Consider the following 22,644-nt stretch of genomic DNA (forward strand, 5'->3'; position numbering starts at 1 on the left):
GCTGTCATAGCTCAAATGCCATAGACTCTCAAACAGAGCCACATAGAGCAGGTTGCCCAGTATCATGTCCAGACTGCTTTTGAGCTTCTCCCAAGCATGGAGACCCCAGAGCCTCCCTGGGTAGTTATGCTCAGTCACCCTCATAGTAAACTCCACACTGCAGGCTTGGGGCAGAGTAGCTGGAAAGCTGCCTGCTGGAAAAGGACCTAGGGCTGTTGGTCAACAGCTGGCTGAACATGAGACAGCAGTGTACCCATATGGCCAAAAAGGCCAGCAACATCCTGGCCTGCATCAGGAGTTGTGTGGTCAGCAAGAGTAGGGAAGAGATCATCCCCCTGTTTTAGTACAAATAATAAATACTTGATTGTACTGCCAAAACAGGAGTCTTCTGGGTGTAGAAAACCATCTTAGTCCTCCCTGATAATATGTTCAGAAGTACATGTGGCCATGTGATCAGAAGTTGATTCTTCTGTGACAGCATTTTGCAATAGTTTCAGGTCTGTAATCTTTCTCTCAATACAGTTGTATGTTCTACTGAGTAGAGAAGGGGGACAGAAGAAGAAAAGCCTTTTGATCAAGAGGTTCAGTGCTAGCTGTAATAGTGTACTTGATGTGTTAGGAATTACCTGCATCCTGACTGTTATTCAGCCATTTTATCAGTATCTTGGTAGTGTTTTCAGGAGGAAAAACTTTGCTGCTGCAACTAGACAAGATCCCAAGAAATTCCTGGCACAACTTCAGAATTTCTCAAGAAGGAGAATGTTACTGATAGACTGTTTTCTAGCCCACACTTTAATTGAATGCAAATGCATAACAAAGAAAAGGAAAATGTTTTTATTTTACAAATAAAAAGTGTGTTTTGACTATAATGCATTTATTAATCAGATGATACATGACTGAAAGTGATACTGCAGCCTATAACAATGCCAGTGTGTTTTCTTTTGTTTTAGAAAGTGGCTCTAACAATGGGTGAGAACAGTTTGCTCTCCAGAGTGGTGATGAAGAAGAACAATTGGCCACGAATAAAAAGTATATTTGATTATGGTCTTGGCTTTTAAATCACAGGTTAAAAGAATGTGTTTAATGATATCAGCATGCAAGTTGCTTAGTGAAACAATGTAATATTATAATGAATTTTGGCAGCTAATAAAAGGAAGCAAGCCAAAAGAAGTCTCACACAACCAAATCATCTCCATTCTGGAGGCTGTGCTTGGGAATGTAAATCCATTTTGAGATTTTGATTTCCTTATGTATTTGAGTACAAAAACTAAACCCGTAGTAATATTTACCATGTTTAGAGCTAAAAACATGCAAAGAACAATTAAGTTCTGTATACACCCTGCCTGTTCCATCACAGTGTTCTGTCGCATCCTATCTAGTAAAAATAATTAATGTAGAAGTATCAGCATATGGGTTGCATCAGTGTCATAGAATAGAACTAGAGAGTCATCCAGGCTAGGAAGGACCTCTGAGATCATCAAGTCCAGCCATTTTGCCCACTCCACTACATCTGTCTCTGCACCATGTCCCCAAGCACCAGATTTATACAGCTTTTAAACACATTCAGGGATGGTGATTTGGCCACTTCCCTGGGCAGCCCATTCCAGTGTCTCACAACCCTTTCCATGAAAAATTTCTTTGTTCACGTCCAGTCTAAACCTCCCCTGGTGCAACTTGAGGCCATTCCCTCTTGTTCTATCAGTTACTTATGAGAAGAGACCAGTGTGTTGACTGCTGTTCATTTCCATTTATCTTGCATGTCAAAGACATTAAATTTATGTATCTACGAACATATTTTCTGTTTTTTTGTGGATAGCTTACATTTTCTTTGGCTCCAAATCAAAGATTTTGTTAATTTTCGTCTCCTCAGTGCAGTGCTATTAATTGTAAACATCTGTCAGTGCACTGTTGCTTATTTAGATTAATAACATATTTCTACTCTAAAAGCTTATTGATCCTATAGCGTGCTTCTGCCATTCTTTTGAACCTCTTATGGATAGTTTGAAACTGCTGCAAACCTGTTTCTCTATCCTTTGTTAGTGATTGAAAACAATATTGAAATTCTCTGACATTTCTTCAGCTAATAAACTGCACTGAAGTGTCTGCTCAGTTACAGTCCACAGATGTGATGAACCTTTCCATTTGCACTTGCCCAAGCTGCAGTTCTGACCTCATCTTTCTAAACAAATCCAAGATGACAAAGATTTTGGCAGCGTGTTTTCATTGTTAGTGCTGCAACAGCAGTGATGCTAACTGGGCTTTAGGTCTGATTGACTAATTATGTTAAGATTTTTTTCTTTTGTAAATTAATTAGCTGCCATTTTAAACAACTGTTTTTATGTATTACAGCTCTGGTGTACAGTGTGTGCAGGTGTGTTTTATACCCACATGTGAATGGTACATGATTCCAACTCAGTCTTTGGCAAATTGGTGTGTTACTATGCCAAAGAAACATGAGTATATGAGATGCATGGATAACATCTCAGCCGTTTGTGGTGTTACTCCATGCACTTATTGACTCTAGAGAATCATTTAACTTCCACGTGTGAGTTGGAGCTGTGTTTGGAAGCTGCTGTTCATAGTGCAGGAGCTAAGATTTTCTTTGAAGCTTCTCAAGTGTTTTATTCCCAGTAGTGTTCATAGTATGGTCAGACCTCCCCATTTTTCCTGCACCCTGTCATGGCAAAATGTGGCACAAAAGAATCTTTTCTGTGTTCCATGCGTGCTGTGTAGAGGAAAGGTCACTGGTTCTTTAGGTCATTCCTTAAGGCAGCGCTCTGTACAGATGTTGCATATCGGGAAGGCAGTGCACTAGCATCCAATGATTTCTTGGGTATGGACAGAGAAAAAAGGGCAATCAAGAGCTGAATTACTGAAATAATGGACTTTAAAAGCATGCAAAGGAAGAAGGAGGCCTAGGGTTTTCTTTTAGACATGGAAGTTGTGGTGCTTCATGGAGGGTGGACTTTACAGTGCATTTTGGAGAAGCTCAGAGAAATGGCATTGAACTCTCTAATGCTGAAGTATTGACCAACTGTTACTTATTTCCCCCATATTATGCTTTTCAAATATATTTTAAAGAAATTTATCCTTGGGCTGCCTCCTTCTATACTATTGCCATAGTTTCTTTATACTTTTCCTGCTCATACAGTCTTTTCTCAGGGAATTTGCTGCTAGACATTGTCAGAGGAAGGTGTTTGCCTGCATTACCCCTGCTCCATCTTTGCAAAAGCTAAGAATTCACTAAAACCAGCTTCTTTTTGTCAAAGAACTTTTAGCCAGTGCATTATATAGCAAGGAGTTTTATCTTTAGTGACATTGTACGTTCAGCTAGAGCCTTTGGACAGTTTTGTGCCACAGTGTTGGCATAACCACAGCTTTTAATGAATGTATATTCACATAGGCAGTTGTGTGATAGGAGGTGCTGTAATGTGTTTCACAAGTGAGCTGGGCTTTGAGGATGTACCACCCATCTGGTGAGCACTCCAAAACATACTGACCTTCAGTTTGCATGGGCACTGCCATGTTTGGTACAGACCACATCAGTCTTCACTGGTCGTCTTCACCTAAACTGATATTTTGGGATCTGTGTGAAACTGACACAACAACCTAAAATTCATCCTAGAAAGACTTTAGTTCTGTCTTTGCAAAACTCAAACAAGGCAAATATGAACATGTGGAGCTGGGTCTTGGGAACCAACCACATCTTGGCTACTGGTTTTAGGCAGGTCAAGTATGGAAGAGGCAGAATTATTAACTCAAGAGCAGGAACACTGGTGAATCAGTGAATAGAATCCCACTTCTGGATTTGACTCCTAATCAGTATGACAGCTGCCATTCCTGGTTTTCTAAAGCTGTATTTAAGATTTTTCTTCAGTTTGATTTTTCATACACAGTAAAAAAACAGGAAACTGATACAAAAATCTTAGAAAAGTTTTCAGGGAATATTTCAGGAAATTGCTGGATACAAAACCCTGTCATTGCATTCAAGAAAATTGCGTCTTGGTCACAATCCTGCAGCAAGTCCATGTCAACACATAACCTGTGTTCAAACACAAGCCCAGATACTGCCCACCACATTCTGCACATCTTTGTCTGTTGATTTCCACTACATAATTTCAAATAGTTGCCAAAGTATTTCACAAGAATGTGCAGAATAAATTATCAGAAACAATTACTTGATGAGGGATGCTGTATAACTAATGCCATTTTGTAACTAACTGCAATAAACATAAATCTCTGTAGGCAGATAGTCCTACAAACCATCAGTACAATGAACAGGAAATGTAAACAAGGTGGGTTTGTCAGTCAAATATCCCAAGGTACTAAAATCCCCACACTAGATTCCCTTATTAGCCTATCACAGTGACAATCACACCATGCTTTTTCACTGTCTGAACTGATTGTTCTTTGTGTCGTTCCCACTCCTCATCCTCTTTGTCCAGATCAAAAGTTTCTGGATAAGTGGGCAGCTTGTCTTTTGGACACTCCTCATAGTAACTCCGAACGTATTTTCCAACAGACCACCCTTTGTATTCCTCAGGCATTTTGCACTCGAGGCCGTTGTAGTGAACGTTGTAGTGGTGCTTCAACCAGTAGAAAAGGTAATGAATGTTGTAATCACATCTCCAAGGATTCTCTCTCAGCCACAGTATTTTCAGGAAGTAAAGATCTTCCAGTACTCCATATTCAAAATTTTGCAAGCTGTTGTTTGATAGATCCAGCTCCTCTAAGTTGTTGAGGCCTGAGAAGGCAGCTAGTTAACAGAAAAATAGTTATTAGTACCTTTTAAATAAAAACAGTTTCATAATAGCCGTTCTTGCAGACGGCTACAAAAGACTTTTCAGAGACTGAGCTTTAAAATATGGCTTGTGCCTTGACAAGTGATGTATTGGTATAAAAATATTGGCATTAGGGGACTTGTGCTGCTGTTAAAGTTATAAACACTGAATTAGTATGTGTGAAGGTAGAGGAAGGATGGCGAAGGTGAATGAATGCTTGACTTGCTCATCAAAGCCATCACAGAATGCTAGGGGTTGGAAGGGACCTCAAACGCTCATCCTTGAGCAACCTGGTCTAGTGGAAGGCGTCCCTGCCCATGGTAAGGGCATTGGAACTGGATGATGCTTAAGGTCCATTTCAACTCAAGCCATTCTTTGAATGCATGAAATACAGTGCAAACCATTACTCCACGAGTTGAGTGTTACAAAAGGTAAAATTTGCACCAACATCTAGATTTTTAAGTCCTTTCCCCCCATTTATATCTTATAGACATGTTATCACAGTCTATAGTAAATAAAATACAACTCCCTTTTTAATAAATATTTAAATGTACTCTTACCAGGATCAATGTAAGCTATTCCATTACTGTTCAGGTTTAGTATCTTCAGTTCACTGACATCTTCAAACTCTTTGGCTCGTAGCTGTCTGATTTTGTTGTTGGACATGTCAAGTTTAACTATGTCTGGAGGTATGTTACTTGGAACTTTCTTTAAATCTTAAAAATGAAAAAGACATGACTTGTGTCAGCCTTAGATGATTTTCACTTGCATGCCACACAGAGTTCTGTCAGTCTAGCATTCTTTCTTGTTTTCTTGCCTTTATTCCCACTTCCACTGCCAATGTGTTTTTTCAATTTCTGAATTAATTTCTTTGCTTATATCATTACCTTTCATGTGCAAGTTTCTCCCTTCACCAGTGCCTGTAGTAAAAGCCTCTTTCTGTGGTCTGTACTTTTATTTTAATAGAACTGTACTATTAATTGACACAGGGGCCAGTTAGGTAGTGAAGTTAATACACTAATAAAAGTACGTGTGAATGGCTTTAAACCAGAGTAACTAAAAAAAGTGTTCACTGGTATATGAACATCTTCCATAATCAACTCCTATTGTGCTGCCCTTCATATCTTATTTTGTGCTGCCTAAAGGTGAAATGTTCTAAGTGTTATCAGCAATAAAAATTATAGTTTTTGCAGTATCTATAGTAATGTTTGTCATTACAGTTATACTGCTGTAGCTAGAGTTGTGTAGTGCTCTATTACTGTTTCAGATTTCATGTTTGTTATGATACTTACAGTTACTCTATGTGTAGGCAGCACAATGGAGTTCTGTCTGCCTACCTCTCTGTCCTACTGGCATTGCCAAGGCAGCCAAGACCCTTTCAGTCACCTGTGTGGATATCCTTGCAGTGTCCCTTGCTAAAGAGTTACAGAAAGCTTCTAGTCCAGTGGTACGGAAACATTCTTTAGAAGAGCAAACTGTGGTTTGAATCCTCTGAGGATAATGTTAATAAACCTAATCTCCTGGACTGTGTTTACTGAGTGAGTGTTCTATTCCTGGGCTATTATTGCATGAAGATGAGTGGATCTCTAATTTAACCATCTTTGAATGAAAGCAAGCAGCTTCTGGATCCGTGCTTAAATGTGTATTCTAAGTGTACTTCTGGAGGTCTGAAATGTCTAATGCATCAGCTGTTTTTGAGATTAAAGCAACATTTCAGAGCCTCAGATCTGATTTGGAGCAGGGCTTTGGTATTATAAATATATAAACACTTTAACTGCTCCAGCCTGCTCTGGTTAGAATGCTTGCTGCTTGTGCAGATGTCAAAGTTTCAGGGATTGTTTATCACCAAATGAATGCAATTAATGCTTGAATACAGACTTGCAGAGATCAGCAGTACTAGAAAGGAGAGTTTTTTCAACTGTTCTTACAAACACAAATTCTTTTGCAGAAAAGCAAATAGAAAAAACATTTGATTCCAACTTTCATTGTTTTTTTGGTAAGACTGAGTCAAGGATGAAAGATACTTTCATTCTGAAGTACTGAAAGATGTGGCATATCACTGCTCTGACGAGACAAGTTCTTCAAAGAGGAGAAGATACACATGGTTATGTGTATTTTAAGATGCTGTTTGAATTACTTTAACTGATAGCTGCTGACCTATTGTGTTGTCTTCTTAGAGATACATGGTACTGGTACACTGCTTGTCAATCCATGTGCTCCATTGGAAAGAAATAATGGGTTGCATCTTTTCATGTCATCTTACTGCTTTGGCAACCAATGCATGTTCTCTCCTACTCTTGTCTATGTGAATTTAGAGAATTTTTTTCCTTCCAGGATTTTAAGTGCGTTATACCACTATTTCTGATGAAAATTCCCATGAAATGGTGCATCTGCTGCACAGCAATCATATGCAAAGACGGTAAGTGCAAGGCTTTCATCAAAGATTTTCATGTATTCAGAAATCCCAAATGTCCATGGCATGTCTGCAGCCAGCTGTCAAGCATATGCACAAATAGATCTGATACTTTCTAAAAGATAATGAATGCACTCAATGTGTCCATATCAGGAGGTCCTGCACTGACAGACTTAGTTCATGAACTTAAGAAGGGAGTCCCTGTACCCTCTAGTACAGTCATGTAGAGGTTGAAGTAACTTCCTTCCTTCATTATTAATGCTAAAGACAGTAAAACAGATTTTGAAATGCTGTAAAAGACTGTGAAACTGCCATGAAGAGCAGGCCATACTGAATGTTTCATGAAGTAGAGAGAAAAAAGTAATTTCTTCCTTGCCAAAAGTTTTTGAGTTGAATATTCATATATTCAGCTCATCTCTTTGGTACCACTAAATGAGGAGAGCCACAAAGTCAGTCCATTCAGGGAGGTGGTGGAAGCCCCATCCCTGGAGGTTTTTAAGGCCAGGCTGGATGTGGCTCTGAGCAGTCTGATCTAGTGTGAAGTGTCCCTGCCCATGTAATGGGGTTTGGAACTACATGATCCTTGAGGTCCCTTCCAACCCTAACAATTCTATGATACTTATTCTAAGATTATAATATATCCCTGAGTTTTTTTCAGTGGTACAGTTTACTGGAGCCATAAGGATAGCCATAAGCCTATTAAGGATTATTGAGATTGCAATCTGTAATTGATTAATTAAGATCCTGTTTCCAAGGAAAGAGAAAGTAGGTAAACATTAAGAAATTAATAAATGTTAGCCAATAAAAAAGCATAAATCTTTAATTACAAGTATGTAGTTGCTACATGGTAGAAGAGAGAGAAAAGTGAGCCATAGGAAGGAGAAAGTATTAACAGAGGAAAAAAAGTGAGCTGTGTTTTTCAGACATGATAACGTGATAAACCGCATAATCAAATAGCAAAATGGTTAATTCTTTGTACTTAGGTGTTGCCTCCTTATACTGGAGGCAGTAAGTCACTGGTAAGTCACTGGTACAGTGACTACTGTAAGTCACTGCTAAGGCAAATAGAAGTTTAGCAAACACATTGCAAGAAACAAGTGGGCAAACCATATTCTGGTATTGTAGCCTGTGCTGCAGAGAAGCTGGGAAAAAAATCCTCTCTAGTTTGGCTACTTCTAGTAATGCTTTTCAAATTTGTGATGCTGAGGAATGGCCCTTTTCTGAATTGTTTTGCTGTTTGCTTTGTTTCATCGTGGGATAAAGTATGGGAAATAGAAAACACACATAAATGTGCACTTCTGTGTTGCTCTGTGCCCCAGCTGCTTTACCCTTAAGGCTTAACTGTGACGTTTAGGAGCCTGGGAAGGATTTCAGAATGGAATAGATCCAAGTGTCTGAAAAACATTTCTTGAAGGCACTTCAAATTTGAAATGTTTGCTTGGTGCTGGGAGGAAGAACACAAAGGAGGTATTTCTTTATGAACAAAAGCAGAAAATTTCTTCCCTTAGTAGAAGAAATCTTGCCCAGAAATGTGAGGGTGCAAAGGCTTTCCTTTGGGCATTGTGAGCACAGCTGCCTGCTCCAGTCCTGCTTCACAGATCACTTCTGTCAAAGTTGTTGCTATTTTTGTGTTTGTATACTGGGAAGAAGAAAATACACTTTGTTCTTTTCCCTACCACTAAAACAATTTCAGCACAACTGTAACTTAACTGATGAGTGTGTTTATAGTTGTAAAGTTAAACTAGTGAGGTGCTGGTTCTTCAGCAGCTCGAGTATGTGCTTAGTTTTATTCACCTTGATTTGTGTTGCATGTCTTGTACTGGAGCATGAAAGAATTCCAGTCTGTGGTATTGGGATTGCAGAGTAGAGGGAAAATGCAGGGAAAAACTCCTACTTGCTGCTTGTAGTTATGAGAGAAAAGCAATTACTGGCATTAGTTTAAGTAAAGCAATTACTAGTATTGTATTAGTATCTGTAAATAACCTGTGGACAGATGAAGTGAAGGAGCAGGACTATTGAAATCATTCCTGGAGTTACAAACCTTTCCTTTGGCAGTTCAGCGTTGGTGCAGGAAACACATACATATGGCACAAAGAGGAATCAAATTCTGGTTTGACAGCTTCAGGCTTCTGCTTTATGTTTTGGGGCTCTCGCCTGTCCTCTTCATTACAGAGCTGTTCAGCTTTTATCTGCTTTAGCTTTTGATTTTTCAGTTCTATTGGGTGCATACACTTGGCATAATTTCCCAGATTCCTGTTTGTTGGAACCTGCAGCATTGTAATGAGAGTTTCTAGTTCACAGTTGCAATGCCACGGATTGTCGTAAAGACGCAGGTAGTTTAGACTAGGTGTATAAATAAAAATCTCCTCAGATAAACTCTTAATTTGGTTATGCTGAAGCAAGAGTGTAGTAAGCTTATTCAACCCAAAAAAAGCCTCACTCTCAATTTTGGATATCTCATTCTGTTGTAAATCCAGACTTTTTAGTATTTTATACTGCGAAAACATATTGTTCTTCAATTTACGAATCTTGTTTCTTGCAAGCAGCATGTGTTTTAAATCTTCTGGCCAATCAGGTGCCACAAAAACCAGCTTTCTTTCCTGACAATCTAGGTATTTCTCATGAAGATAAGTGTATATTTCACATGGGAGGTCTCTGGCACTGCGCTTAGCAGTGCTAGGTGCTTTCCTTAAGATGTTTTCCCTTTCATGGTTTCTCGGACTCCTGTTCCTTGTCTTCCTACAGTCAGATGCTTTGCAAAGAAGAAGTAGTAGTATAATAGTAACTACTTGCATCCTGACATTCAGCTGGGCCCAAGTATTTTCTGTGACAGCTGGAACTGTTGAAATGTTTGGATAGTCTAAGTCAGTATTGTACAGATCTGAGGAGGCACACCTGGGGTGTGTGGGATCCCTGTGTTGGAAGAAAAGTAAAACATTAAATGAGATGAAACAGGCATTTTCATGGAGGATTGTACATAACACACAGCATTTAGTCAAGTACTCAATCATCACACTACTTGGAGCTTCACAAATACTTTAAAGATTTAATGGACTATCTCTTTTTTGTTTTTTGGTGTTTTTTTGTGTGTTTTTTTGTTGTTGTTTTGGTTTTTTTGTTGGTTCTTCTGTCTCTGGTCTGCTATCATTCATTTTGATTAAACATGTGATACTATATGGACCAATTTCTAACTGATTTTTCCTAGAAGGGTCTTGTGTATTCAGTTCATCTTGGAAGATGAGCAATGAAGAGAAGCTGGAAGCTGATACTTTCCAGCTTTCTGATTTCCACCCAAAGGAATACACACAAGAGCCAAACTAGAGAAAGTCATGCAGTGACCCCAGGTTTAGACTGCACTCAAGTATGGACTATAAAAAGGTTGAGTCCCAATTCATCATAACTAGCCCTGCTACTACCAAGTGCATCTTGTGGCCCTTGACAAGTAGGCAAAGTTGGCAGAAGTGCTCTGAGGAGGACCCATAAATAGTATTTTGTAAGGGTCTGTGAGGCTCTATGTCATTGAGCACAGGCAGAGTGCAAAGAGAACCTACAGGCCCTGGCAGTGGCCTGTTTCAAAACACTTCCAGATCTGGACCTCCTGAGGAGGGAGAGTGCAGAGCGGTAAGCCAGAAACTTTTGCCTTCCAAGAAAGTAAAAAACAATCATTATGAATTATTGTAGGGGAAGACAAGAACTGCACCCTGCAAACGTGTCCTAAATTGCCTCAATATTTTTAGTAATGTTTTGGCCTATGTTCTCTCCTGAAATTCCTGTAGGACTCCTTTGCCCTGCCCTTTCCCTTAATTTTCAGTGAATTTGGGCCACAAGCTTGTGTTTCCTTAAAAGCATTTTAACTCCTCAGGTGTTTGTATTTTCTAATTTTTTTCCTATCCCACAAAATTCCTACTTCTGCTGGTATAATTCTTTCTGGAACTATCTTGAAGTTCTTTGCTGTTTGCCTTAACTGCTTAGTTTTTGTCTCTCTATGACTGTGGACGTCTTTGCATTATGCTCATTCTGTTTTGACTTTATCACCTGGGAAGGTACTGAATGCTGATCTTGAGTGCTTGTCATTGCACAGCTGGTCTGTTTCTAAGCCACCATTGTTTGGGGCTCAGAAAAACTTGTTTATTTTTTGCATCTGAGGGAAAGGTGGCACAATAAATCAACTAATATGGGGTAAACATCTTTTAAATGAAAATTTTTAAACCAGTTGTTAGATTGGTTTAAACCATATCTTGACTGCAGGGTGTTCTTAGTATGTGTGCAGTTCTTACTTATTGGACAGGTGGTGCAATCCTGTCTGTGTGTCCTACTGCATCCCTCTGATCAATGTGGCCAGTTGTTAACAGTATCTTTGAAAACCCATTGACTGTTTTCTTCCTTTTGTTCCCATAGCTACCATTGTCTGCCTGCATTTGAGTTCTGTTATTTCACAGTGAGAATGAGTGTTGACAATGAGTGTTGACAATGAGTGTTGACAATGTATCCCTTACATGAAAAAGGGACATTTGATTTGTTACTTTTTTGGCAGCTGTATGCTAGTCAATATAAACTACTCATGTGTTTTAATAACTTGAATTCTACCTGGAATTCCCGGTGTGGTTTAGAACTGTTCATCTTTCTGGTAGTAGAATAGCTTATTCTGTCCAAGAGGGCTCGAAACAGAAAAAGAACTTGGGGGGTGAAAGGTAATAACTACGGAAAGAGTCTTTCTTCTTCCTTTCCATCTCTTGGGTCTGAAGAGGACTTGTTACATTCTGTCTGCTTACTAAATTATACTCGGCTCTCCTACCAAAGCAAGCAGCTGCTTTCAGGAGCATGTGCAGGTTCACTTGTAAAATTCTAGCTGTGTTGCATTTAGTGCTAGGGCACAAAACATATAAGACAGGTGTAATTTCTGGGGCATAGCAGCCTTAACAATGATTTTAATTAGTTAGGTACCTTTGAGCTGTTCAATCCCTCTCAGTATCAACCTCATCTTCAAAAAGCCTCTGAGTTAGACAGGATTAAAAGTTAGCAGTGAAGTCACAGTCCCTGGAGAACAGAATATGCAGATCCTTTTTTGTACTAATGCTTGGTTGTAATTGAAAAATGTGTGTGGCTTACCATGTGAAAATGTATTTTGAAGATTAAAAATAATAATAATTTTGAACTCCATCAATCTTTCATACTGCATTTTCCATATTAGGTACATAAGGATGTATCAGGCCATGGTTTTTTTCATTTCAGTTTAGACAGATCAGTTCTTTTTAAAGAGTGCTTTAAGGCAAAAAGTATTGCTATGTTTAACTGGAGTTTTTACATCTTTGCGCTGGAGAATAGGCTCCAAATTTGGCAGAAGGGGTGTGTAAGTGTTGTTTCTAGTGTCAAGTGTCTAGCTGTCATTGTTTTGCTAAAATTGCAACAATCTCTGCAAACAGGAGATTCTAAAATTAAGAGATTAGGCATACAGAGAACAGACTGTCTCAGGCAGCTGATCACTCTGAAAGTCCATACCTGCAGAAAATAAGCAGGGCTTTTCCTGCAACTGATCTGGTTACTACACCTCCACCTTCAGAGGGGGAAAAGATGTCATAATATATGGATGGGAGGGATAGATAAACCGAGGTGGAAAATTTAATCCTGGCATTTTCTAATACCAAATTGCTTAATTAAGTAACTTCCTGGTCCTTTGATAACATAGGACTGAAAAGAGCTTAGTTCCTATGTCAAACATTAGTTGGTGGAGTGTAAGGTGAGACATTTCCTCAGGACAGATTACTCCAGCTTTGTATTCTACTCCTAGTTCTTTGTGCTTTCTTCTCAGTAATCTACTATGCCATGGTTTCAGGGAAGGTATTGGCCTAGATGGACTGAAACTTTAGTAGGAATACTGACATTTGTGTCATACACTGAGAGTTCAAATTGTTCAACTGTAATGTGACTTTTACTCTTTTTTTAGGTGAATGTAAGAATTTGCAAGACTTAAATCTTTCTGAATGCCAGGGGTTAAGTATGAGTACTCCTCACTTTTCCCATAAAAGCTTATTTATACCGAGAAAGATTTTTAAGGAATCCATATAAAAACTTGTAGAATCATTTAAAAACTGCAGAATCATCTTGCTACATAACATAATACTTGCTGTATGATGTGATAATTACAGTGTTACTATTTAGAGGTCGTATGCTTCTCAAGGATTGTGCTGCTGTAGGTTCCTGCAGGAAGGCAGTAAGTTAGAAAAGGCCAGGGCTTGCCAAATTGTAAAGACTCAGTGTTTTGGTAACTGTTGATTCTGTTTGGTTGTTAGTATGCTTGCTGATGCATATTTGGTATGTACCAACAAGCACATCCCTAGGCAGAGCCTGACTAATGGGACAGCAGAGATTTGCTCTGGCCAATACAGCCAGCGCAGCTGGCCACAGAAGGGCAGGCTGTTGGCATGCATTGAAATTTGTTGACCAGGATTCTCAGGTCAGCGTGTTTGACTCCATTCAGATGGAATGATATAGAAGAATATAGGTGTACCACTTTTTCAAGTCAATAAAACGTGACAGCCTTACACTTACTCATTCTGACGTTCTCCCTGGGGGCTAGAGCTAAAAAGGTAGCATTTAGTAAAGTGTACTGCTGGTTAGAGAAGTGTGCCAGAGCTTATGGAGAAAACGTGCTTGTTTTAATCTTGCAGAGAACTTTAAAGGCAGCTGTAGCAGAAATGCTTTTTACAAGTGATTTACAGCATTCTGTGTGCTATACAAAGTGAAGAAAGTGCCCCATATACTTGACTTAGCAGTTCTGTTCTCTTTTTTTTTTTTTTTTGTGTAATTAAAATACAGGCAAGGCTACCTGATGTATTTCACAGAGTTTTATAGGAAGTTTCAAAAGAACAAGCTAGCAAAAAGTGTCTTGGGCATGACCAGATACTCACGGTGATGCAAGAGGTCTGCAAGTTAGATACGTTCTTAAAAATTTAATTTTGCAAAAGGGAGTAGTGGGTAGGTGCATTGTGTGAGCCAAGGCCTTGTGTGACAACTGCAGAAGAGTTATTCCAAACTGTTATTTGGAAGCTCAGTGAGCTGAAGGTAGAACATTTGCTTTTGTAGAGAAGTCACTTCTAGGTGTCTTCCTTCGTGAGATTTGAAGTCTGCCTGGAAGGTAGAGTTGCTGCATATAAAGCTGCCATAAAGGAAAAGAGGCTTGCTGGTCTATGACACAAGCCATCACAAAGATGTATTTGGATTTGAAGCTAGCTGTACCTTGTTTCTCTTTCCTATGAGGAAGAAATTATGTCTGCCTTTCAACAACAGCCCCAGGAAGTCCAGAAACATGATTTTCTTGGGCATTTTCATAGCACGTTTTGACTTTTTTAAAACTTAGTTCATAATGCCACATCCTCACAGAGCTAGCACTTGTTTTGGCTAAGTTTTCCATTTAGTTTCTCCAATCTTACCACTCATCTTTTCCTCAATATTCTTCTCCTAATGATCTATGTTTTCTCTATGTTGGCTGATATTTTGGCTTTTTTTTTAGCTTTCATATCTTCGTGTTGAAATTTGGAACAGCTGTTCTAGAAGTAATCTCAGTCTATGTTATTATGGTTGTCCAAGCATGCTGTTGCCACCAAGAGTCAGAACCATTCCTTTTTTTGGTGTATAAAAAGCACATGTCCAAGGAATAATTTTTTTTTCCAATGCCACAAAATGTTTAAAGCAAAAAGAAAAAATCTCCACCAACAAAATACATTTTGCAGTTAAGCTGTACTGTGTTAATCAAACATGTTCCAAATCACACATGATTTAACTCTGATTTAAACCTGTATAATACCACTGGTTTTATTGACAACTTCTGAATAAAAAGCAAAGCTCATTGTTTCTGAGATTATGGGGAATTTAATAAAGTTGGTGTTCTGTGAAGATTTTGATAGCAGACAAATGTCATAAACATGTTGCATGCCATCTCAAGAGCAGTAGCTCTGTTAGCAAGCAACTAACAGAAAATTCTTAGAGGTGGCAGTATTGCCTTTCACACTACTGCACATAAAGTTTGCTATTGTGCATCAAATGCCCATTACTGGAACAAGGAACAACTGAAATGTAAACTGTGTGCTCAAAACTCTGGTCATTTTTGATTCTCTCCTACTGTTCCGTAGAGGCATTTTAACCTCCATATTACACAGTAGGGATCATCAACTACAATCTCCTCTGAAAAGTTATGCTGCATATAGTAGACATAAGTATTGTCAAGCAGGAGTAAATGTCAGAAGGTGATTTTGTCAGATTGCTTTAAAATGATTCCGAGATTGATAATGCCAAAATTAACTGAAAAACTAGCATGACAGAGCTGCAGAATTTGGCTGTATCTGTGTGTAGTAGTAGTCTGTGTGCTCTGTTACTTTAAAAATGGGAGAAGGTGGCATGTGTTAAAATTCTCAGATCATAAAAATGGGTCATATGACCTGTAAAGAAAATCAATGTCTCTTCAAAAGTGTTTTGATTGCAGTCTTCAAAGCGCAGTACGAAAGGCTTCAGTGAGTCTTAAGTTGTGCAACCTTGTAGCAACATACACTTGTAAAAGACTCAGAACTGCCAGTCTCTTAATTAATTATTTTGTTAGATAAGTTTGGAAGTGTTCTCTCAGAGTTGTATTCCCCCCCCCCCCCCCCCCCCCTTTCTGTGGAATATGTCACTAAAATGGAAAAAGGCTTGTGCTTCTGTAAAGGGTGCTATGAAGGGTACTTTGATTACTGCATTTCATAGTAATAAAATGTTTCTGTTTATAAAACCATGCACCACAAATACGTGCCCTTATATTCTAGTAGCCGGCTCTCATGCATACTGTCTTGGGGTTTTTTGTGTTTAGTGTTGGTTTTCTTGCCCCCTATGAAATATAATATTATTTTTAATTTCTTAATATTCTTGTATTATACCTTTCTTTTTTTTTTTTTTTTTTTTCAGAAGAACACTCTTTCTCATTTTCCTTTGTATTTTCTCTTCATGTTCAGTTCAAGTCAGCAGTTCCAAAAATGTGTGCCGCTCCTTAAGCAGTCAGCTCCTCAGTGGGTGTTCCCATCTCTCTTCAAAATAGCCACTTCTGCTGACTTGCAGAACTGCATGACTGTGTCTCTACAAGTAAATGTCTACCAGAGCAGTAGGTCCTAATTCTGGGTTTGGTTTTTCTGCATGCTTTCATTTCTGTGCTTGTGGCAATTGTTATTTATTCCAGTTAGAAATGCAGCTCAGTAAAATTAATAGTTTTCAGTATGTTCTAAACCAAAGCTGCAGATGGAAACTTAAGAGTATTCAGGATATAAACTCTTGCTGTTACAGAGTGCTGTTGATTAACATTTTCCACTCACACAGTCTGCTTTCTTGTAACTAACATTTACTATAAAGAAATGTTTTCCTAAAGAACAGCTCGAGCCCTAACCCCGGGTGATTCTTTTGGGTAATTCTCTTCTGTATCTCTTTCAGTTTTGCAGATTCTTTTAATAGTGCTCTTGCAAATCAATACATGATTTGAGAAGCTCTAGCTGTGCACATATACTTTTAACATCCTTTGACAGAGTTGTGGTTTTCATTTCCAGCAGGCACTGCTTGTGAAATCAATGGCAAACACAGTCTAGCAAACTTATTTTGAAAAGTCTCTTTCCTTTGAAGTATGCACAGGAAAAGCCCATGTAATTAAACTTCTGTGCTTTTGCAGTTATTTGAGATACATTTAAAATTATTCCATTTTCTTATGGTGGAATATGTTGTGTGATAGTGCTGTTCTCCAGGAATTTGCAGTACAAGGAGCAGAGTAAAAAGTGCAGGAGAAGAGATTTTGAAACTTCAGCAAGTAGATAATTCTATTTCAGTTCAAACATCTTTTCTTTACAGTAGTTTTCAGACTAGTTTAAATATGGTATTTTATGTTCTCTTGATTCTGTAAGATACCCTTGTAATAATTTGCTCTCTGGATTGTTTTTCTTACAAAGCAGCTTCCCCAATTTACAGCATCTGAGTCTAGCTCACTGCAGAAAATTCACAAAGGTTTACTGTACCTGGGCTCTGGAAAAGGCTGCCACAAGCTCCGCTATTTGGACCTTTCAGGTTGCATTCAGGTTTGTCATTCACATCTTTCTTTCATTCTGTGAAGAAGAGAATCCTTTATGTGACTGGCTGCATCCTGCATTCATGGTATACTGAAGCAGAACAAGCACTGCAGCAGACTTCCAGGGTTTTGAATTACAGGACTACAGCTGTTTAAGTTTTACTAAGGAATAATAGCACTATAGGTTTGGATGCCTTCCAACTAACTGTCAGATCTATAAACAGCTAGTGCTGACTGCATAATGAGAACAAGGCTTGCTTTCTGTAGCCATAAATAGACTCATTTTATGTCATTATTAGTTGGGATTTTAAATCAGCAGCTTTGAAAATGCAGCTTTTACTAAGAGATCAATACATATAAAAGCTACTCTGCAACAGAAATTTACAAATTTACACTTGATTTCCTGAGAAGGAAATTAATTAAAATGGGACTTCTGTGGCTGTTTTATATCAGTTTAATATATAATGTTTATTAATGAAGTCTAAAAATAGTTAATGTTTTGGATTATTTGAGTCTCCTACTAAGCTTCTAAAGACAACCAAGGTTTTACAGTCTGGTACTATTTTAGAAACTTTCTAATACAGACTCTATCATGAAGCATACTTCCAAAGCAGTGTGAGAGACAAACTCTAAAGCAACTAAAGTCTGCCAATGTTTTAAGGAGGACTCCCACATTTATTTCTTTATACGCTGAGAGATTCCCCAAGTTAGAAAATATATGTTAAATTAGAAAGAGATGAGGCTGAGGAATTTAATGGTTTAACTCTGGTCTAACAAAACTTTTCCAGAGCCAGAGGTGGAGACAGATAGGGGAAGCAGTCCTATTTTGACCTCTTGTTACTGTGGGTGTCTCTTTTCTCTGAGAATCACACAGAGACTGTTGTGGAGTGACAGTGTGGAATCTGAAATAAGAGCTGAGGTTAGAGGGAAGGTAAAAGCTACCTACCTCTGAGTTACCTTTTCAAAATGCCAGGAACTGGTTCTTTTTTTCCAAAAGCAACATTTCTGCTTGTCCAGAAGTGCAATCATGAGCTGTACTGATCTGTCTCTAGAAAGCATTAGCTAATAATAGTCAGAGAAGGCTGATCATCGTCAAACTGGGAAAATCACAACCCTCCTCTCGCCAGAGGAAAGTGAGTTTGAGAGCACTGGAAGGGATTCCACAGCTTCCTCCATTTCGGGTTTCCCCATGATTCTGGAACAGTACTTAATGATTCTGGAATAGTGCTTAAGTACACAGGTAAAACGAAAAAGAGCATCAAATTGCATCTCTATTGCAGAGAGCATTTTAACAACATAGAATTTTTTTCACCACCACCACCACTGGATGAATTTAAACAAAGGGAACATCTGTAAGGCCAGTGTTCCAGAACTATTTATAGAAGTGCAGTGAAACTAGAGTGCAAACATTTCAATTATGCTAAGCAAGTGTTCTATAGAACAAAACATACATTCTGTGGAATTCTTGCTTCCTATTTTTTCCTTCATTCTACCATGACACTTTTTTTCATAGGAGTTCTTCGATTACCGTTACTACTGTAGGATTTGCACATCTGTTTAGAAAGGCCATCTGTAAAATGTGTGGTTGTGCTCATGATTTTGCAGGTGGCAGCTTGGAGATCATGACTTTTAAATAGCTAGTTAAAATCGAGTTAGTTAGAATTTGGAATCAAGCACACATTTCCTAGTCTGTTGCCATAAACCAAGGCAGTCTTTCCTCTTCTATTAATTCATGGTAATAATGATGGTTGAATTGGAGATATGAGGCTTTTTAATAAACCCTCAGGTTGCCCAGAGAGGTTGTGGATGCCCCATCCTTGGAAGTGTTCAAGACCAGGTTGGATGAGGCCTTGAGCAACCCGATCTAGTGGAGGGTGTTCCTGCCCATGACAATGGGGTTGGAACTGGACTATCTCTAAAGTGCCTTCCAATCCAAACCATTCTGTGATTCTATGATTTCTATTTAGAAACAGGCTAATTCAGGAGTCTGTTAGGATAAGCTTTTTTTTGACAGTGAATTATTAAAAGAAAAATAGCACATGGAGGCAAGCCATCAATGTAATGTGCCAAGCAGCTGAAAGGGTGTTACAATTCATTGTATTATTCTTGACAAACTCAAAACAAAGATAAAAGCACAGCCCCTTTGCACCATAAGAATACTTCCTCAATCTTGAACGCTGATTTTCCACTTTCTGCACTCAGAGTGCATGGACAACAGTAGAAATACAAAATAGTGTTTCTTATAAATACCTCCTGTCCACAGGTACAATCTGTTCAGGGTGAGAAAGAAAGAATTCAAAAGCAGTACTGTGTATGTAGCAAATAAGCCAAAATCTGAATAAAAAAATCTAAGTGCCCCTATTCCTTCAGATTATGAAGATATAAAAAGATTAAATTAAATTTAATAAGTATAACAGTATAAAATAAATCTTTACATATTTACAAGCAATTCATTATTTCTCTATTTTCTAAATCTATGGGGACAAGTCTTTACCTGTGGTGTGTTGCATGTTTCCTTTGATGTACCTTCAGATCACAGTATACTGGCATACAGTTAAGGAAAAAACCCAGAGCAGTCATTTGCATATTAGACTGAAAACTCCTCTGAGCCGAGGAATTAGATCTTATGTACAATCATTGCACTGACTTCTAACTCTGTACATGCAAGAAAAATAATACACTTACAAAATATCTTACTGAGTCATACAGGAAAAATCTATTTTGCTGAATTTTATAGGATCTAAGACTCATAGTAAATTTCAAAACATCCTCCCTCACAACTGGTTTGAAGAAGGAGGTTTAAGTGGGATTTTACTGATCCAGAGCAAAGAACGCATTATTAAATTCCATATATATCCTAACATTGATTCTTGGGTCAAGCTGTTTCCTCTTGAGGCAGTCTTTGAAACACTGAAATTCCAAGTGAGTTGAGAAAGCAATTCTTTTATTAAAAATGTGCACAAAATACCAGATTTTCTACACCTTATCTTCAAGAGTGCCTGACGTTTCATTGATAATCCACAGGGACTATAGAAAAGAAATTAAATATTAAGAAGGAAAAAAGAAAAATAAGACAAGTACACACAATACTGCAGCAGCATCTAAATGGTGAGAAATTTAATTGCATTTTATCTGAATGTATGTTTCACACTGGATCTATCTCAACTTGCTGCCTGAGATCCATTTTCCGGGTTTAATTTTACAAAACAGTCCAAGTGAAATGACAATTTGAAGCAGGGATATTGTTAGCTGCTTCAATATAATTTGGTTTGCCTTGCATGGAAGCAAATGTAATTTGTAGTCTCAAATGGCTGCTAAGGAAAGAGTGGGTTTTTTTTCAGATAAAGAGATTAGAACTCTTCTAGACTGCCCCTAACATTGTGCAACCATTATTGAGTTCCAGAAATAGATACACTACTTCTGTCCATCAGTATGGATGAGTTTGATCTGATTACCTGCAACCTACTAGCTAACCTTTTGAGAATGGGAAATTCACTTCATTTTAGATGCTAATCTAAGGCAGTGCCTAGAAAATTACCTTCATTTGTGTATATAACAATCAAGCAAGGAGAGAAGGTCTCCAGAGGTGAATTGGACTTTTTCAGGACTGACCTGTCTTGGAATCTTTCTTTGTCTTTGTTGTACAGATATCCCAGATTTCGTAACTGCCTAGCACAGACTCCTCAGTTATATTTCTAATTTTAGTTGCATAAACAAAGGCTTTAGCATTTGCAGTCTAATTTTAAAATCACTATCAATATTGTTGGCACTTTCTTGACTTAGATGTTACCTATTGCCTCAGTTTTGAAGTCTTCTAAATTGTGATTCCTTTTCTACAATTGTCAGAACACCCTTTAGACCTTGCAAATTTTTATTTTACTGCTCAATTAAATGAGTATGTTTGCAAAGTCAGGAGCTTAAAACCAGGCTCCTGAGTCTGTGTTTACTTTTTTTTCAATGACATTTTAAAACTCTTTTCCAAAGCAATATATAAGGTAACTAAGATCCATCATTTGATTGTCCTTGCATCTGAATTGTAGGTACCCAGACAGAAGGGATCTTGTATTCCTGCTCTCTAACTGTAGTCCCTAGCCTGGGTGGGTACTCTTAGTCATTAATGATGTGTTCATGGTAAAAATCCTAAAAACAACATGCAACAGGCCCTTTAAGTCTGGTACCTTCCTTGGATTAGCAGTTCTAGGAGTGAGTTGTAGTTGGCTGCAAGTGGTGCGTTCGTTTGAACCATGGCTTGCAAACTCTTTTTGGTATGAACAATAAGCATAGCTGAATATGGCATGATCTGCACTGTCTCAGCAGTACTATCTGCACATCCTCACTGGTGTGTTACCCACATTAACCACATTCCCAAAGTCAAGGTTTCCTTTTGTCTAGCATACATGCCTCAGTTGGAGGGGGTGGGAGTGCTGGAGTGTATCAACAGACTCTACATGGTCTGACCCGCTCTTGGTTCCAAGATGGTTATCTTCTTGTCTAATCCTTTTCTATAGCTTCCCCTCCTGTTCCCAAAACAGCTCTTTTTCCTTCTACAGCTCTTTCAGAGTATTCCTCCTTGGTCTGTTTTTCATTCAAAAGGATTAATTAATTTCATGGTTAAGTGAGCATCTAGGTACCTGCGATTGTAAATTATTGACAAAAATCTCAAACCTTTCCTGTGTTGATTTTGTTAGACTTGTTACAACATAAATATTTGATTTTTTACTCAGGTTTCATCTGATGGCTTCAGAAATATTGCCAATGGATGCAGTGGGATTTGAGATTTGCTAATCAACAAAATGCCAACTCTTACTGACAGATATATTCAGGTAAGAAATGAAAATAAATCTGTACTCAAGAGACTTTCTGATATTCAAACTGGGTTATAATCTCAATATCAGTTGTCTTCTTTTGCTAAACAGGAATGGCTTCATTATGGTCTAGTTTATAAAAGAGTAGGTTTTATTTTTTTCAGTGTAAGCAAATATTATTTTGCTACTGATTTTGACCATCAAGGAAGAATTTTCTGCCATACTTTAGGTCTCTAGTTACTTCTTTTCCTTTTGTTCCCGACATGATAAACGTATGGAGTATTTCAGTAGTTTATATTCCAATCACTGTTAAAATGGAATAGAACTGTTTGACATGGTAATCTTTGGTATCCTAGGCAGAATATTTGCTTGTCTTTTGCTACGTGACTGCTTAGGTATAGGAAAATTTAATTTGATCTTTTTTCCTTGAAAGGCTCTGGTTGAAAAATGCCAGCAGATGTCTGTTGTCTTTCTTGACTCTCCACATCTTTCTGATACAACTTTTAGAGCTCTTGCTGAATGTAAACTTATCAAGGTCAACATTGAAGGTTAGTGTAATAATTCAAAGAATTA

General features: G+C 38.2%; 2 protein-coding genes across 3 annotated transcripts in view; one reads left to right on the forward strand and one right to left on the reverse strand.

Annotated features, from left to right (window-relative positions):
- Positions 1–22,644, forward strand: part of FBXL13 (F-box and leucine rich repeat protein 13) — a 58,410-nt gene that overhangs the window by 9,103 nt on the left and 26,663 nt on the right. The window contains 8 exon segments of the mRNA XM_068170926.1: positions 6,091–6,228; positions 7,116–7,200; positions 13,139–13,144; positions 13,485–13,506; positions 17,151–17,197; positions 17,200–17,276; positions 21,991–22,089; positions 22,505–22,619. Of these exon segments, the coding sequence (XP_068027027.1) occupies positions 6,091–6,228; positions 7,116–7,200; positions 13,139–13,144; positions 13,485–13,506; positions 17,151–17,197; positions 17,200–17,276; positions 21,991–22,089; positions 22,505–22,619 (589 nt within the window).
- On the reverse strand, positions 788–18,308 carry LRRC17 (leucine rich repeat containing 17). Of its 2 annotated transcripts, none has more exons than XM_068167396.1 (5): positions 18,224–18,308; positions 17,217–17,303; positions 9,236–10,107; positions 5,342–5,497; positions 788–4,756 (listed from the first exon to the last, which is right to left on the reverse strand). In XM_068167396.1, the coding sequence occupies exons 3-5, from the start codon at positions 9,987–9,989 to the stop codon at positions 4,353–4,355; spliced, it is 1,314 nt and encodes a 437-aa protein (XP_068023497.1). In that variant the 5' UTR covers positions 9,990–10,107; positions 17,217–17,303; positions 18,224–18,308; the 3' UTR covers positions 788–4,352. The 2 variants fall into 2 exon arrangements, with proteins under 2 accessions (XP_068023497.1, XP_068023490.1); XM_068167389.1 differs by having other exon boundaries at positions 18,213–18,276.

The sequence above is a fragment of the Melanerpes formicivorus genome, unplaced genomic scaffold (genome assembly GCF_026170545.1).
Source record: "Melanerpes formicivorus ecotype bairdi unplaced genomic scaffold, bMelFor1.0.p_v2 SCAF_3, whole genome shotgun sequence".
NCBI classification, from domain to species: domain Eukaryota; kingdom Metazoa; phylum Chordata; class Aves; order Piciformes; family Picidae; genus Melanerpes; species Melanerpes formicivorus.